Source organism: Hibiscus syriacus, unplaced genomic scaffold (genome assembly GCF_006381635.1).
Source record: "Hibiscus syriacus cultivar Baekdansim isolate YM2019G1 unplaced genomic scaffold, ASM638163v2 tig00111584_pilon, whole genome shotgun sequence".
Classification (NCBI taxonomy): Eukaryota; Viridiplantae; Streptophyta; class Magnoliopsida; order Malvales; family Malvaceae; genus Hibiscus; species Hibiscus syriacus.
In genome coordinates, this window is record NW_024063127.1 from 1,276,146 (window position 1) to 1,293,697 (window position 17,552).

Genomic DNA, 17,552 nt, shown 5'->3' on the forward strand with positions numbered 1-17,552 from the left:
AATTAAAATAAAATTAATCCTCTAACCGAATGATGATACGTTGTAACACGTAAAGGATGTTGGTGTTGGAGAGAGGGAGGGCGGACGGTGGAAGAAGAGAGGGGAGGAACATTTTTTATATATTATATAATTTTAATTTTTAATTAATTTCCATTTCTTCATAAAAAAATAAATTAAAATTAAATTGTGATGTGATGTGTTTTGATTGGTTTGTAAATTTTTTTTAATAGATTCAGTGATTTGAGATAAACGGGATAACGATTTATAATTAATGAGGCAAAACGTTCTAAAAAAATACTTTAAAGGATAATTCGATACAAATGGTATAATTTTCAATGATGTATTTAAGCCTTTCAAAAATGAGCAAATTTGGGACAAATATTCATGAATTTAGTGTTGTCTATAAATTTTCTATAATTTTGATTTAACACAATAATATAGTCCTTAATATATACATATTATGTCAATTTAATTTAACGAATGTAACATGTATTCCTTTATTTAATAGATATTGAAGGTTAATTTTTTAAATTGAAATCAGATTAACATAATATATTAATATTGATACTAAATTTGCTATTATTTCAACCAAAATTATATAGAATTGATAAAAAAAAACGTTAATTTCAGGATTAATTTTCTTAATTGTTCATTTTCAAAATTAATCGTTCCTCTTTTTTGTTAGGGACTACTTTATCTAATTTTTACTCGAGAGACCTAAGAAATCCTTTTACCCAAAAGAAAAAAAAAATATATATATATATATATATAAGGTATTTTTTTTATCCGGAGAAGCTCAATTATCCCTAGGGATGGGCATAGGACTCGAACCCAAAGACTTCTTTTAAAAAAAATTGAAGGTTTCTTTCTGAGAAAGTAAAAAGATTTTCACGATCATGTAAAATATTTAATATATTAAACTACACTGGTATTTTTAAAATCTGATAGGCAATTGCACTTCCTAGCTTGGAGCAGAGCACTAAGCATACACATTGCACCTGAAATTCAAATAAGCTAAGCATAGAGATATATATTGCTGTGTCTCTCTCTCTCAATATATAGCTTATACATTTGCAGATGTGTAAGCCTTACCCCCTTCACTAAGCAACAGGTTTTTCATCACTTTGTAACCCCGAAGTTCCTCTAATGCATCAGCAGCTGTCTTTGATGCAACAAGCCTCGAAGATGCACTGCTCAAAGCAGCAGCATGTTCAACAGTCGCAGCTTCTGAGATCTGACTCTGCTTTTGGATGCTGTTGCTCCACATTTCTGGCCTTGAGGCTTCTGAAAAATTAAGGGAGATGTCCTGGCAGAGAGGAGGGGCTTTTTTCAGCATACGGACAAGAGCACCAACTGCAGCATCTTGGGATTTTCTATTCACGAACAACCCAGCTTCATTTATATCGGATGGATGCTCTCTTTTATCGTAAGACTCAACTCTAGAGAATATGCAAAAAGAACAATTCAGTTCACACAATAATTCAGAAAATTTTGAAGCAGTAGCAGAGGTAAAACAAGGTCTAGCCGTTACTAGTGAAATTTATCTGTGTCAATTCAGTTAACTGATCAAATGGATTTTCTCAAGGGGTAATTCCAAACCAACAATTGCAGAAAAGAAAATGCCCCACACTCAAACTACCTTTAAAACATTCAGACTTCTCCACCGGAGTTAATTTAGAGATTAAATAAATATAAATGAAAAGGAAAGTATATATCGTTTTGGAAATAGCCACATCCTTCAGTCAATAACGGGTGTTTCTTAATCACCGATCCCATTCTTTTTACTCAACTTAATCATCTAAGTTTAAATTAATTCAATTATTCACCAACAAACAATGAGAATAAGGAAGTTAATAAACATCTTAAAGTTAATAGGCCAGGCTGCCTTTCTGAAAACTAGAATGCAAACTATACATGGTAACTGTACATAGATGATAAACAGAAACCTTTACCGATTCCTGAACCAGATATTCCACTATGGTTACTACCCGGAATAAATATTGAAATCTAGAATAACCACCTAGTTTTTTTTTTCCTCAAAACAAGAAAGAACACTTTTTAAGGTAGTTCTCTGTAGATGACAAATAGATACTTATGCTAATTCCAGTAAAATATACTCCACTATGACTACAAACGGGAATTATCCACAAATGACGCAGAAGGGTTCAGAGAAGTATTAAACAAACATAACATGAATTTTGTGGATTACCTGCTACCAGGATTCGTCATTTCATCATCCTCCACATCAAATGGGCAAGGAAACTCAGAGTCATCAAAATCATCTTGAAAAGACCTACTGGAACTTCTAGAACATGAAATTCGTGGTGAACCGCAGGAAGATATCTTCACTCCAGAATATTTTCGACGGTCTTCTTTCTCAAAAGAGAACAGCTACAAGAGACAAAAGAGAAATAAATTCCAAGTTGAGAAACAAGATACACTAGAAATAACCACATATGGCGATGTGCATATGAAATACCTTCTCAATTGTTGCACCAGTTTTAGCAGGTACCCTAAAATTATCGGTCCTAGAAGTACCAGTTCTTGTAATTTTAAGGGGAGGTGATGGTGGCAACTTGTGCTTGTCAGACAATGCAGGGGAATTAGCAACCTTAGGACCCGGTATGTCAACAGGAGCACTTTCAGGGCGTAAAAGAGCTTCTGATAAATGAGATCTGGGTATGTGGATGGGGAGTGATGGTGATGGGGAAGGGGAAGCAGAGAAATTGGGGGAAGGACAATACTCATCTAAGTTCATAACCAAAGCGTGTGACTCCGAATGTGTTGGTGATGGTGAGAAAGAAACCAAAGGTGGTGAAGCCTTGTAATGGTCATAACTCCAACCATGCCTTCTTGAAAATGGTAAAGATGATGGAGAGCCATGTGAAATAGGAAGTGATGGAAATCTCCTCAATGGGTCTGCCAATGGGCTTCCAACATAATTTGGTATAAATTGAGGGGACATAGGGGTTGACGATTCTGAGCTTGTATCTGAGATTGATGAATAGTACAAAACAGAAACACAAAGCCTACCGCAAGATGTGTCCACAGGGGTAAACCAAAATCGCTGCATATCAACCTCTTCTTTACGAGTCAAGGGTTCAACAAAAGAGTATACCCTAGGAACAAGCTTAAAGGCACAGATTTGACCAGATGAATTGAGATCACGAAAAATGTTGTAAGCAGGTAAAAGCCTCACAGTCACATATAAGGACCTCCACAACAATATCAATTTCTTATATAATGCACTCAAACTATAACAACTTGACCTTCTATTCCCTAAATTACAATCCCGACCCTTTCTACTTTCGTGCAGCACCAACCATCTTTCTATAATCTTTTCACTTTTTATCTCCCTGCCTGATTCTTCTTGATCAGAATTCCAGAAAAGCGAATTCTTATCTTTAGAAGACAAATTCCCAAAAAGATCCCTCTTGGGAGAAAAACTTGCAGGTCCCCAATCAAGAGGCTTCTGCTCCAATATAACATCAACAACTACAGACTCAAAATTACTCTGCCGACAAAGGTCAAGATTTTCTAGCGCTGAAGGGCACTCCCTAAGAGCTAAATTGAACCATTTATCTCTTGGTCTCACACTAGATGAAGAGGATGAGGATGAAGATGGAGACGACACAGTTTGTTCCCCGCTATAATTACGCGATGACACAAAAGGAGACCTCGATTCAAGAATTATAAAAAGACTCTCATAGAAGAATTCAGTGATAACTTGTTCCATTTTGGCTGCTTCTGTGTGAGAACTCGTATGAGTTGATGCCATAACGTTTAAATTTGCTATAAGTGGAACAATCAAACCCTTTAAAGAGAAATTGAGATTTATAAACTGGAAATACCTCGGGAGACAATCTCACTGCAGATACAATTAGAAAAGCCATAAGGAACAATAATAATAAAAAAAGCTCATACATCGATATAAACCCAGTAGGAAATAACTCAAAAGGCACTAAATTAACCAGTGAAAATAGCGGACGAAAGAAGAAAAAGTGGTACAAGCAGCAGCCATACACATATTTTATCAAATAAAAGCTATTAGGAATACTCAATTAAAAAGCAAGCAAACAAACAAACATCTTAGACTTCTGTTTTCTTACGTTCTTTATAAAATCAAATTGTCCCTGCTTGTGTAACGAACACGTTTGATCACACCGGCCGTTTTTCTTTATCTTTCCACTAATTTTTGTGTTTTGGGTTTTCCTCCTCATCATCCATCTCAGTTTCCCCAGAAATTTAGTAAAAAAAATTGAACAACTTTGAAAGCAAATTGAAGAAAGCAAAAAAAAAAACCAAACTAAGAAAAAAAATAGGGCAAAGGAAGCAGAGAGAGAAGCTGAGTCACCTGTTTCTTAATGGAGTGAGTTTAATGAACCATGATTTTTTGCTTTGTTCTCAGTTGAACAGGCTCATCTACTCCTTGTTTGGTGAAACTGGCACCACTTTTGGATTCGTTAAATATATAAGACTATTTAGGGAAAGGGAAGAAAGAAGACGCGAAACAATTTATGGTGTAGTCAGAAGTTGGAAGCGAAGAAGTTATGGAATATGGATCATGGATGGGGCCGGCACTCTTGATCTTGCCACGTCATTACTTTCCTTTGCTGATTTTATTTATGCGTATGAGCCCAACTTATTGGGCATCTGAGCCCTCACTGGTGAGTAAAATTGGCCCAACAGGCCATGCGGGTAAAAAAATTAATCATCTCTAAAGTTAATTTGAGATTTACGATAAATGTTACAACACAAAATAAACTCTTCACGTTCACATGATTAATTTGTTCGAATAATATTTTTATTTAAATTCATCATATTGAAGTGTCGAGTTCAAAAAAAAATATTTTCTGAATTTTGACACTTCAAAATAATAAATTCTAATAAAAAAATATATTTTATTGAAACACATCATATCCATTTAATAAGTTCTAAATTACTATAAAAATATCGTAGTTCTTAAAATAAAATATTTGATACCATATTAGATTAAATAATTAATTCATCTACATTATTGGACCAAAATTACCTTCACCAATAGCAGACTCAACAGCGTACCCAACCACTTGCCCAAATATGTCGTTTAAAACACCTTCGCCTTGCTTTGGTAGTTCCACATTTGTAAAGAAACAAACAATTTGATTTATCACTATTAATCTATTAGGTTCACAATCGTAATAAACACAATGTATAATCGTAATTTAAATCATTTACCCATATATTTTTTCTCATTCATTATCGTTGTTTTTAGTTCCATTGCATGAAATTGTTGCTATATATAAATATAACGTTAACAAAAAAAAAACAGAAACAAAATGTAACGTTAAGTATGATTTTGAAACAAAATAATAGTTGGATGATGAAAACATAAATAAAATAATAGATTAATGACTAAATAGATAATTTATCATCTTTTAATTATATGTAAATTTATAATTTTGAGCTCGAGTAAGAGAGGGCTTCGGGCAAGTGCCTCTTTTGTCCATGCTTAGAGACAGGCCTATATGCAAGGTTGATTTACATATTTTCTCTTAAATAAAGCACTACAACAAAGGACATATGTAAAATTGTTATATTATGAGGATAAATTTATAAAATTTTAGAGAACAAAAACAAATAAACAATACAAAAACAAAATATCTGTACAATCTTATTAATAAAATTAAAATTACTCATGAAAAAACTTGAATTCAGATAATAATTAGTGTTTGTTTGCAGAAAATATTTCCAGATAACGGTGCTTGTTTGCAGATTTCCTCCGCCAAGAAGAAATGTATTCAAAGATCTCACGAATAATTCTGCTCTACTTGCAGCCACAAGTGAAAAACTTGTTTATAGGAAAGCTGGAAACACTTGAGAGATGAGGACCTGATTTTGACACCAAAATAATTACACTAAAACAACATATGGATTCTCGAAAGCAACCCCAGATCTTACATGCCATCGAGTTGTCTGTCGACATCTGATTAGCCACCCAAATATTATATTATAAAGTGTAAATTTTGTGTATTAGTTTGATGGTCAATATGAACTTAGCCACTAGGAAAAAGCAACTTACCCTTTGTGATACAGGCTTATATCTACCAGCTTAGAAGTTGCTCGAAATAACTATGTAAATTGTAATCATACCTGCAAATTGTGGATTTGAGTCATTTGACTGTTGTTTCAGGCAGCTGATTTGCTCGCTGGGAATCGACTCCACTACTGTCCCTGTTCCTCGTTACATCATTAAAGATTCAGTTCGATCTCGGACAAGTTCTAATGTCGCAAAAGAAAAGACCATCCGTTAATGTCCTTTCCAGAACGACTGGTTATTGACTGAGCTTTCGTTGATGGGGGAAAATGGATGAAAAGTTGTCACTTTTCCAAAATAGAAAAAGAACCCACCTTTTTATTTAACTTTTCCATGTGTATATAATGTTTCAATGGAACCAACTCCTGGGACAACAACTACCCAATTTTCCCAACACTTGATTGAATCCTTTAATCCGAGAAAATTTCTGCAACATTCGTCTCTTTATTCGACCGAATCCCCGGTGATCTCCCCGGCTCTAGCTAACGATCATGGCCTCATCAACAGCAAATTCGATGCGAATGTAATTTTCGTTCTCTCGGTCCTTATGTTCAGTGTGTACACGTCTTTGGGGTTGTTTTTCATCGTGAAGTGTGCGACTCGGTGCTCGATTTCTGTTACCGCGATGGAAAACGCTTCGGCCAAGTTGGCGACAGCAGGAGTTGAGAAGAACGCTTTAAAAGCGTTCCCGACGGTGAAATATACATCGGAGTTGAAACTGCCGGGCTTGGACTTGGCTTGTGTTATATGCTTGTCCGAGTTTGTTGCCGGGGAACATGTGCGGATTTTGCCCCAGTGCAACCATGGATATCATGTTCGATGCATCGATAAATGGCTTAGTTGGCATTCTTCGTGTCCTACGTGCAGGCGTTGCCTGACTGCAATGGACCAAAACACTGTTGTTGAGTGCAGAAGGACAGAGTCGTTGGTCCAGTCTGGCCCGGTGCAAGAAAGTGTATAGCAGCAAAGAGGTAGAAAATTGGGAATCTTTCAAGCCATAATTAGAGGGTTTTGAACTAGGCAAAGCTTGAGTGTAATTGTTCTCAGACGAGGATATGTAAACAATCAAATTTCTGTGTGTTGTCTGGAGACTGAAATTCAATACCAATTTTTACAAATTCAACTCACTTGAAAACCACTGAAAGTTCTCAAATTCATCAAAAACAAGTCTTGAGAAAGTAATCAGAATTTTCCTTTTTCTGTACAACTGGTTTGAAACATGAAATTGGCTGAAGTTACAACTTACAACCTAAGTTCTTCCCTGGATCATGGGGAACTTTCTACTTTCAGAATCCTCTCAAACTTTTAATGATAATTATTGATAATCATTTACTCTAATTCTTGTACTAAAATGTAATCATACATGAATAATACTACTCCAACCATTAGAGTTAAAAGTAAACTAATAATAGCAGCAGTATCATAAGATAGATTGAGACCAACCTTTGATTATACCAATTTGGAAATTTAAAAACACCTCGCGTTCCTCAAACATCTCTCCCATAATTCTGCTCTACTAGCGAACCTTTTCTGTGCAGGGAAAGCTGGAATACTTGTGATTTTGACAGCAAAACAAATAACACTAAGCAGCATACATTTTTTAAAGGAACTCGAATCTTACCAAACTTTTCAGTGAGTTGGCAAAAGTAGGAGTTGAAATATGCGGTAAAAGCCTTCCCCACTGTTAAATACGCACCAGAGTTGAAACTGCCGGACTTAGACTTGGCTTGTGTTATATGCTTGTCCGAGTTTGCTGCCGGGGAACATGTGCGGTACCCAATGCATCGATAAATAGCTTAGTTCGCATTCTTTGGTGTCCTACGTGCAGGCACTGCGTGACTGAAAGAAACCAAGACTGTTGTTAACTGCAGCAGCGCAGAGGCATTGGAACAGTCTGTTCCAATGCAGGAAAGTGTATAGCAGCAAGGAAGTAGAAAATTGTGAATGGTTGAAGGCATAATCAGATGGATTAAGTAGGCAATCTATAATATAACTGAAATGCTCTTAGACAGGGTATTTGAACAATATAAATTCCTTGTCTGTTCATACCAATGTCACAACATGTTACCAAATCCAAAGCATAGAGGGAATGGAGTGTTTTCTATACATGCATGGGCCATTGAAGGAAAGACATTCTCCTGCACATGGGCCTTCTTTTTCTTTCACTATTTGCATCCCATCGACTTTGGGTCCACAACTGAACTCACCACAGGAGAAAGTCATGTAAATCCATAATTCCCGGACAACACTCTTTATCAAGTCAAATGACAAAACTAAAAAATTTCAGTCAGTGGTCCCCTCCCCTAAATACAAATTCTGGAAACCCACAATTTCTTTGATTTTAGATAAGGAAATCGAGTGTGTATTGCAATATAAAGTTGAATGGAAGAGCAATTTGAAACGTGTTCCATTGTTGGTCCATCAATTTTGTAAAGGTGAATGTTGTATTTGTAGCCGTAGGACATGTTTGGTCCAAATGCCACCCCTGTCAATATCGGCACAATATGGCCACTAATAGCTTTTGGTCTCTCTTGCTTGCTACACAACCCCATTCATCTCTTTGTTCTCTTCTTTGGACATGTAAGAATTCCAATCAACCTCTATATTTATCCCGGGAAATAAAAGACTCCCCCCATTCAAATTTATAATATTTTTTGACCACACATCACATATCATGTTATTTCGAATTGTATTAAGATATACATACATATTTTGAACTCGAAATTAGAGTATGATTAGAAAAAATATCATATAATTGTGACATGTTTAGATAATCATTGCAATTTACGAGTTTCATTGAATTGAGTGTAATCCGAGTTCCTTATTTACACTATTCAATTCTTGGATAGTAAGAATCGGTATAATTATCACTCCTAATTATACATGTTTTAATTTTATAATTAATATTATTTTAAAATTTAAATCTATATAATTGAATAATTATAATTTATATTAGTACTAAAACATAATATGGATAATTATAATATAATTACATTTCATCAATAAACTTATCTAGAGAATTAAAAAATTTATAATAATTTTATATTTTTGTAATATTTAAATAAAATAATTAAAAAAATTATTTAAGAATCAAATTCATTATCGACGGTCCAAGAATCGTCATTAATCTTTTTTTCACTTCATTTTTTTCTTCCCCAAACTTTTTTTTATTTTTTTATTTTCTACCTTTCTTTTGTTTAATTCATTGTTTTCTTTCTTTTCTCACATTTATCTATCGTCAAAGTCGAAAGATGATTCAACCACCAAATAATTTCATCTTATATATCCATTTTATAAATCTATGCTTTATTTTGTAAATTATTTTTGTTTAATAATTATGTCTTTCTATCTTATCTCGTTTAAAATTTGTCTTGTCTCATACAATTTTTTCGTCTTATTTTTATAAGTTTATTTATTTATTTAGAATTGATTTTATTTCCATTCGTCGAATTGATAGATGTTTAGTTATTTTTTTATATATGTTTTTGTTGGATATGATAAAATATAAAATGAAATATTTATGATTATATTATTAAAAAACAAATTATTAGGGATCATATTAAAAAACTAACTAGGTGATGGAGCTTCCAACAAGCTGACTTTAATAATACTCCAACAATGCGGCTTCTTATTCTTATTCTTAATAGCTAAGCTAAGCAAAGTTTACTAACTTGAGGCATGTAAATCAAATACATATGCCATGGTAGAATATTTATACCATGTAATAATTATTATTTCTTTGCTTTCAATCTACTTTTTCACCTATTCTATGCTCACAACGTACGCCTTGTTACGCTAAGATATGAATAGTTAAAAATCCTTGCAAGTTGTTAATAGTTGAAGTAAATCACTGGCTTCATTATCCTTTTAAAATACATAAAAGTACAAGTTTAAACTAAAATCATTTGAACATATTATGTTCTTTGATGATTATGCTTTTAAAGTCGTAAATTATACGTGCATAATATTTTTATTTTGAAGGAAGCATAGTTGTCGATTAATACCATCGATTTCCATTTCAATATTTGGGTGTACAAATTTTGAAGGATCATGTTAACTTCGGTGGGCAACATCCATTTTCGAGCATTATACCGATCATAATTTTATCTGCTATTTAGGCAACATTGACTTCTTACTTTCAATTTTATTAGTCTAATCAATATTAACATCTTGATTTTGCACTAGTACTTCCATATTAACAACAACAATATATCAGTTAACTTGGTTCTCCTCAATTCATGCTTAGCATATTGAATACCTCCAATAGCATGATTCCCAAAGAGAACGTGACTTTTCCACCCAAAGCGTACCACGAGCCAAATACGTTTGGGAAAGAGAATCAACTGAATAAAAGCAACTAACAAAAACTTGTAACTGCTTATCATATGGATCACGCGACAAGAATGCATGGTCTTCTTACCCAAAGCATGCTGAGTCTGAGGCTTTATCTATTGACTAGGTACCTGGGCATTCTTTTCTGGCTCAAGCTTTACTTTACTTGACTTCACAACTAGAGACGGACACAAGATTTTATGTTAGAAGACACTTAAAAGACATTTACTCTCACCTAGGTTCATCCCTGGCCGTAACTGCTCTCCCTTATCGTGGAGATTAAAACATCCAGCCAAGGAAGAGAGAGTGACATTAGGAATATGTATAGATTCTAAAATATAACTTGTTAATGTAACATTAAAAAACAACATAAATCAATTGTAACCTAAAATATTATCAAGAGTCGTAGTTTTTTAGATTGGACAGAGTAACATTTTATGTTAGACCGAAAATTTTATAAATTTACATAATCTTTTCGGTTATAAACCTTAAAATCAACGTAATTTAATATTTCGATTACAATAACAAATATTATAAATTTGTAAGCCGAAGAAATGAGGGTTGAACGCATTCTGGAAGAATCGTAAGTTTGAGGCATGAAATCCAGCCCTCTCTTGCCTTGAAAACAAGCTTTGTTTGGAAGAAAACTTAAACATCACATTTGTATGAGATATTGAGATCACAACACAAAAGAACATTATTTACGGTCAACCCAATTTATCTCATCCTCAAGAGTAGACATATTTGTCAATGGTCAACATCATATGTGAGATGATCAAATAGAAGAGTTAATAATTGGATTTAAATTCTTAAGTTTAAAAAACAAAAGGACTAAATTTCAAATACAAAAAGTATAATGACTTAGAAATAGGTTAACCTTTATTAACATAGTTTAACATTTTTATTTTTATTTAACTAAAATAAATTTAAAAAATGGATTGAATTCATTAAAATTTAAAATTGAGTAAATTTGTTACAAATCTCACGTTATTAAAATTACTTTGTATTATTAAATTCTGGTAATTATTAAAAGAGAAAATCGCCTCAGTGACCAAAAATGCCTTATAATATACGATTTTAACCAACTTTTTTTGGATTTGCCAAAATGACCAACAAAATCGCAACGCGAAATAAAAATCGCAACGCGATCCCCAGAATCGCAAATCAGTTTCCAAAATCGCAACGCGATTCTTGAAAATCGCAATGCGATAGTACAAATTCGCATTGCGATTTTCCAGAATCGCAACGCGAATATGAAAATCGCAACGCGAACACATAAATCGCAACGCGTATCCGTAAATCGCAACGTGTATCCGTAAATCGCAACGCGTATCCGTAAATCGCAATGCGTATCCGTATATCGCAATGCGTATCCGTAAATCGCAACGATAATCCGTAAATCGCAACGAGAATCTGTAAATCGCAACGATAATCCGTAAATCGCAACGAGAATCTGTAAATCACAACACTGAAATTTTGGGTATATAACTACGAAACAGCAGCAAATCATAAACTAAATCCCTAAATCGCAACTCATTCCATCTCCATCTATCACTCTCTCCGGCGACATCCGTTCCTATATCCAACGACATCCTTCCCAATCCGGCAACAGGTTTTAGTTTCGCAGCTCGTCTGTTTAGTAAATTAATTTACAACCATGAAATCATCTAATGTTGATCATGTTTGGATAGATTTGTGTTTTGGAGGGTCATGGGATAATGTTCATGGTGTTTTACAATATATGCCTTTACCCATGAATCTTCAACTAAAATTGTCTTTACAAAAGTTAACTTATGAAACTCTAATGCTACGTGTTTCAAATAAATTGAATTTAGAGCCCCTAAGTGGATTTAGGCTATCTTATCAGAGAAATGGTAAAGTTTATTTGTTAACCGACAATGAAGATGTTGAACGATTCATTGCTTACATTAGTGTTTCACAAGATGATGTTACATTGTATGTTGTTGAACCTAGAAGTAGTATTGTTGGGTCAATAGCGGGTAGTAATCAACTAAGTTTTTCTCAAAACCCACAACCTTTCTCTAATCCAAATCCCAATCAACTTTCAGCACCAAATTCCGGTTTTCGTATTGACCAGTTAGACGATGATGAGCCAACAGAAAAAATTGTGAGTACTAGTCAGTATTCGAAATTTGGTCTTGGTCAATATCCGGACTTTGATATTGGTCAATACACGGATTTTGATGATGTTTCAGAAGAAGAAACAGACCCTGCGTGTAATGATTTTGATATTGGTCAATACCCGAATTTTGATGATGAAACAGCCGTTGCCGAAGAATGTATTGTTGATGATAATGAGGAGGAAGTTACGACTGTGAATGAACATCCATTCTGTAATTCATATATTCCTGAAGAAGAAAAAGAAGAAGAAAAAATCCCCGAAGAAAAGAAAATGCCACGGGCGTATAACTGGAATATGCCAGAATTACTTCAGATACCGGAAGAAGAGTTGGTAAAGAAAGTAGTTGATTGTTACACAAAAGTTATTCGTATCAAGAAAGATGATTGTTTTGATACAAAGGAAGACTTGAAGATAGCTTTGTATACGAAATGTGTGGAAGATGGCTATCAACTAAAAGTTAACAAATCAAGCAAAGATCGTTTCGAAACAAGGTGTATGATTGACAAAAACTATACGTGGCGTAGGATTGCAAAGAGAATAAAAGATTGCGAAATGTTTCAAGTTAGGACTTTTATTGATAAACATACATGTTCAAGAACCCAAGTTTTTCCTCACCATAGACAGGCAAACAAAAAGGTGTTGGGTGGTTTTCTGGCTGAGTTAATGTTTTTGAATGGCAGGGTATATCGGGGACATGAAATTATGACTGACATGAATGCTCGGTTCAAGATTAGTATATCATATTCTCAAGCTTGGAGAGCCAAATGTTATGCCTTGGAATTGTTGAGGGGGTCGCCAGAAGCATCGTTTGCCCAACTGCCGGCTTATTGTCACAATTTAAAGATGAAAAATCCTGGGTCGGTAACTCATATCAAAACAGATAGAGATGGACGCTTTGAGTTGTTGTTTATCGCCATTGGTGCTACGGTTAGTAAATCAATATAATTTTGTTGACTCATTTTTGTTAGTTACATGCATTTCACATTTAAATGATTATATTTCTTGTGTATATTATTTTGTAGATTCGTTCGTTTATTACTTGCATGCGCCCAGTTATTATAGTTGACGGAGCACATTTGAAAGGTCGATACCTTGGAGTAAACTTATTAGCAGTAGCCATGGATGCTAACAATGGGATATTGCCAATAGCTTACGGGGTTGGCAAATCTGAAACCTCTGATTCATGGACATGGTTTATGGGGCATCTTAGGGATTGCATAGGTCCTATTAGCAATCTGACAATCATATTCGATAGGGCAAACTCAATTGACAACGCTGTTAGAAGGTGTTTCCCAGATGCTTTTCATGGACTTTGTGGTGTTCATTTGTATAGAAATCTAAAATCAAGGTCTGCTGGTATAAAAAAGCACAAATGGACATACTGGAAGGCTGTAAAAGCTTATCGGGAAGTGGATTTCAATAAGCATATAAATTGTTTAAGACGTGTTTTGCCTCAGTGTGCTCAAACACTAGAAGATGTCGGGTTTGAAAGATGGTCAAGAGTACATCAACTTGGAGCAAGATATGGTTTCATGACGTCTAATAGTGCAGAATCAATCAACGCTCTAAGTCGTCATTCCCGGAAATTACCCATTACTATGTTAATGGAGTTTTTTCGAGCCTCTATTCAACAGTGGTACTACAAGAAAAGAAACCATGCAGGTATTATTTCTTTGAATTCGTAACTTATCATATTTATATATTTTACTAAGTATTGTTTATTTAAATTTACAAGAACATTGGAACATCGTGTTACACCATGGACTGAAAAAAAGATAACGAAACGTGTTGTGAAGTCAACGTCATGGAGAGTTGAACCATGTTCAAACACTTTGTTTCAAGTACTGGATAATAACTTAAATGGGCTAGTCGATCTAAATGCAAAGACGTGTAGTTGTATGAAATGGCAAACATCTGGTTATCCGTGTGGCCATGTTATAAAAGTTGCTCTTCATTTAAACCAAGATGATTCAAGCGCATACGCTATGGATTGCTACACTACAGAAGTTTATCGACAGACTTATGCCGAGATTGTCTACCCTATTCCACATCCTTCTGAGTGGGACATACCAGATGACTTACAAACAGTTTTGCCACCAGCCATGGACAGAAGGCTACCTGGCCGACCAAAAAGTCACGATCGTATACCGTCTAAGGGTGAAGAGAAGAAGAGATCGACACGTAGTCGGTGCAAGGAAAGTGGTCATACAAGGTTGACATGTGGATCACCAGTGCCATCAAAATCATCTTTTCCTCTACCAAAATATGGATCCTCATCAAAATCCAAAGCTCATATGGTGTCAAGCAAAAGGCAATCATCTTTAAAATCCCAATCACAATTGGCTTCACCTTTTGGGACTGTTAACTTAGGTGATTTTTAAATGCAAACGTTGTATTATGTGGATTTTATGTGTGAACTTTTAACATTTTCAGTTGAATTAATGACTCAGGCCAACCATTTTGACTTAACCAACTCTTGTTATTCAGTTGTTATCACTTATTAGGCATGCATTTGACTATCGCAACACGGAAATTACAATCGCAACGAGAGAATCGCAATGCGAAATGAAAATCCCAACATGAAAATCGCAATGCGGAAATGAAAATCGCAATGCGAAATGAAAATCGCAATGCGAAATGAAAATCGCAACGAGAGAATCGCAATGCGGAAATGAAAATCGCAATGCGAAATGAAAATCGCAACGAGAGAATCGCAATGCGAAATGAAAATCGCAACGAGAGAATCGCAATGCGAAATTAAAATCGCATTGCGATTCTCTCGTTGCGATTTTCATTTCCGCATTGCGATTTTCATTTCGCATTGCGATTCTCTCGTTGCGATTTTCATTTCGCATTGCGATTTTCATTTCGCATTGCGATAGTCATTTTTGCCTTCAACATAATGCAGATTGAAATCAACAAAATCAACCATTACATTTCAATCAATTAAACAAGCACAAATAAGAATTATGTTCGCATCAATTACACAAATCAACTTTTACAAATCATCTTTTACAAATCAATTAAACAATCAAAAAATAAGCAATAATTCTTATTTCCGATCATCTACTATTGAATCAACTTTTACAAATCAATTAAACAATCAATTAAACTATTGAATCAACTTTTGCAGCCATACATCATTTTCACGCAGTTCACTTCTGAGATTAACCTGCAGAAACCAAACATTTGCTCAAACAACACTTTCTACACATCTAAACCTACAAACAGCAAATTATTGAATTCTAGGTACTTAACCAAACATTTTCAAACCAAAAGTCTATAAACTTACCAATTGTTTATGGACATTTTTATAACGCGGATGCAGGTAGGCAGCGTCTCGTATATATCGATTTAGCCATATAATGCCGAAACCACAAGCCTACTGCAGCTCTATCTCTATCGGTGGGAGGTAGATACTTGGTGCTTCCCGTCGTCAAACGCTCCAACGCCAAGCATACGAGAGGACCACAATCTCCTCTGGCTCCGCTCGTTTGTTGTGGCGCGGTCTCGTCTCTAATAACTGTAATATTGAGCTTCTTTGGCTTCTTGTTTCCAGAACGAGTCCAATAATTGATCGCATCCAAGAATTTAGCCAAATGAGAGCTCCATCCCTTAATAACATCTCTTAAATCAGCCAATGATATGTAATTTATCATGCTGTCATACACTATTGTCTTAAGGGATGGGAGCTGAAGCTCGACGAGAATCCAATGTTTACGTTCCAAAACAGGGATAAACACCTGCAATCATAAGTAATAATTCATTCATTTGCGCACTTATTTCATAAAACCTTTAAACTCAATCTAAAATAAATACTAACCTTATCGACCTCCCACCATGCAGGATAAAGTTTAGCTTGTCCATTGCCCAAATCAAATGATTCATCTCGTGCTCTTGAATCCATAATGTCCGGCACGTCAGAGGGTTTCTCAAGAAGCCTACATATGACACCATGTGAATCGGGCTCTTGAATGGTGGGAGGGACCTCTTCAATGATGACAGTGGCCTCTTGAACGGTGGGAGGGGACTCTCGAGGAATGATAGGGGGGGCCTCTTCAACGATAGGAGTGGACTCTTGAGGGATGACAGGCGAGTCGGGCTTCTTCTTGCGGTGTCTTCGCACTATTGGGGTGTACGGAGACTTAATAGCACGTGCACGCTGTCTGATGCGTGAACTCCGTCGTGCAAGCATAACCCGACGTAAAGCATCCACTCTATCGGGCCGCTAAATAATTAAATACAAAAATCAGTAAATAAACAGACATGATATTTAAACAGTGAAAACAAAGACAAATATGTTTCAAACTTGCATTGTATTCACCCAAGTCATTATTCTATCATAGTTCACAAAATGCATCAGATAACAAAGAAAAATATGTTTCAAACTAATACCCTGAAGTTAGTATTTGTCTTTGTTTTGTCTATTGGTTGAAGTAATGCAATCCATTCAAGTTTCAATTTGCAGAAGAAGAAATAGTTTACTTTCGCAACACGAAACTTAAAATCGCAACGCGAAATGATAATCGCAACGAGAAACCAAAATCGCAACGCGAAATGAAAATCGCAACGACAGAATCGCAATGCGAAATGAAAATCGCAACGAAAGAATCGCAACGCGAAATGAAAATCGCAATGCGATTTTGGTTTCGCGTTGCGATTTTGTCGTTGCGATTTTGGTTTCGCGTTACGATTCTTTTGTTGCGATTTTCATTTCGCGTTGCGATTTTGGTTTCGCGTTGCGATTTTAAGTTTCGTGTTGCGAAAGTAAACTATTTCTTCTGCAAATTGAAACTTGAATGGATTGCATTACTTCAACCAAAAGACAAAACAAAGACAAATACTATTTCACAGTGTTAAAGAATACACAGTTTAGCAGAATTGGCAGCAACCGAACAAATTTACTTTCAACCAAAAGACAAAACAAAGACAAATACTATTTCACAGTGTTAAAGAATACACAGTTTAGCAGAATTGGCAGCAACCGAACAAATTTACTTT

General features: G+C 35.1%; 2 protein-coding genes across 2 annotated transcripts; one reads left to right on the top strand and one right to left on the bottom strand.

The window, feature by feature from the left end:
• Positions 1 to 929: 929 nt before the first annotated feature.
• On the bottom strand, positions 930 to 4,500 carry LOC120165604 (autophagy-related protein 13b-like). The gene is made up of 4 exons (XM_039175084.1): positions 4,355 to 4,500; positions 2,480 to 3,868; positions 2,210 to 2,391; positions 930 to 1,439 (listed from the first exon to the last, which is right to left on the bottom strand). Exons 2-4 carry the CDS (start codon positions 3,776 to 3,778, stop codon positions 1,064 to 1,066), a joined length of 1,857 nt encoding a protein of 618 aa, XP_039031015.1. The 5' UTR covers positions 3,779 to 3,868; positions 4,355 to 4,500; the 3' UTR covers positions 930 to 1,063.
• A 1,928-nt stretch (positions 4,501 to 6,428) lies between these two features.
• On the top strand, positions 6,429 to 8,028 carry LOC120165579 (RING-H2 finger protein ATL78-like). The gene is made up of 2 exons (XM_039175067.1): positions 6,429 to 6,974; positions 7,931 to 8,028. The coding sequence occupies exons 1-2, from the start codon at positions 6,429 to 6,431 to the stop codon at positions 7,994 to 7,996; spliced, it is 612 nt and encodes a 203-aa protein (XP_039030998.1). The 3' UTR covers positions 7,997 to 8,028.
• Positions 8,029 to 17,552: the final 9,524 nt, after the last annotated feature.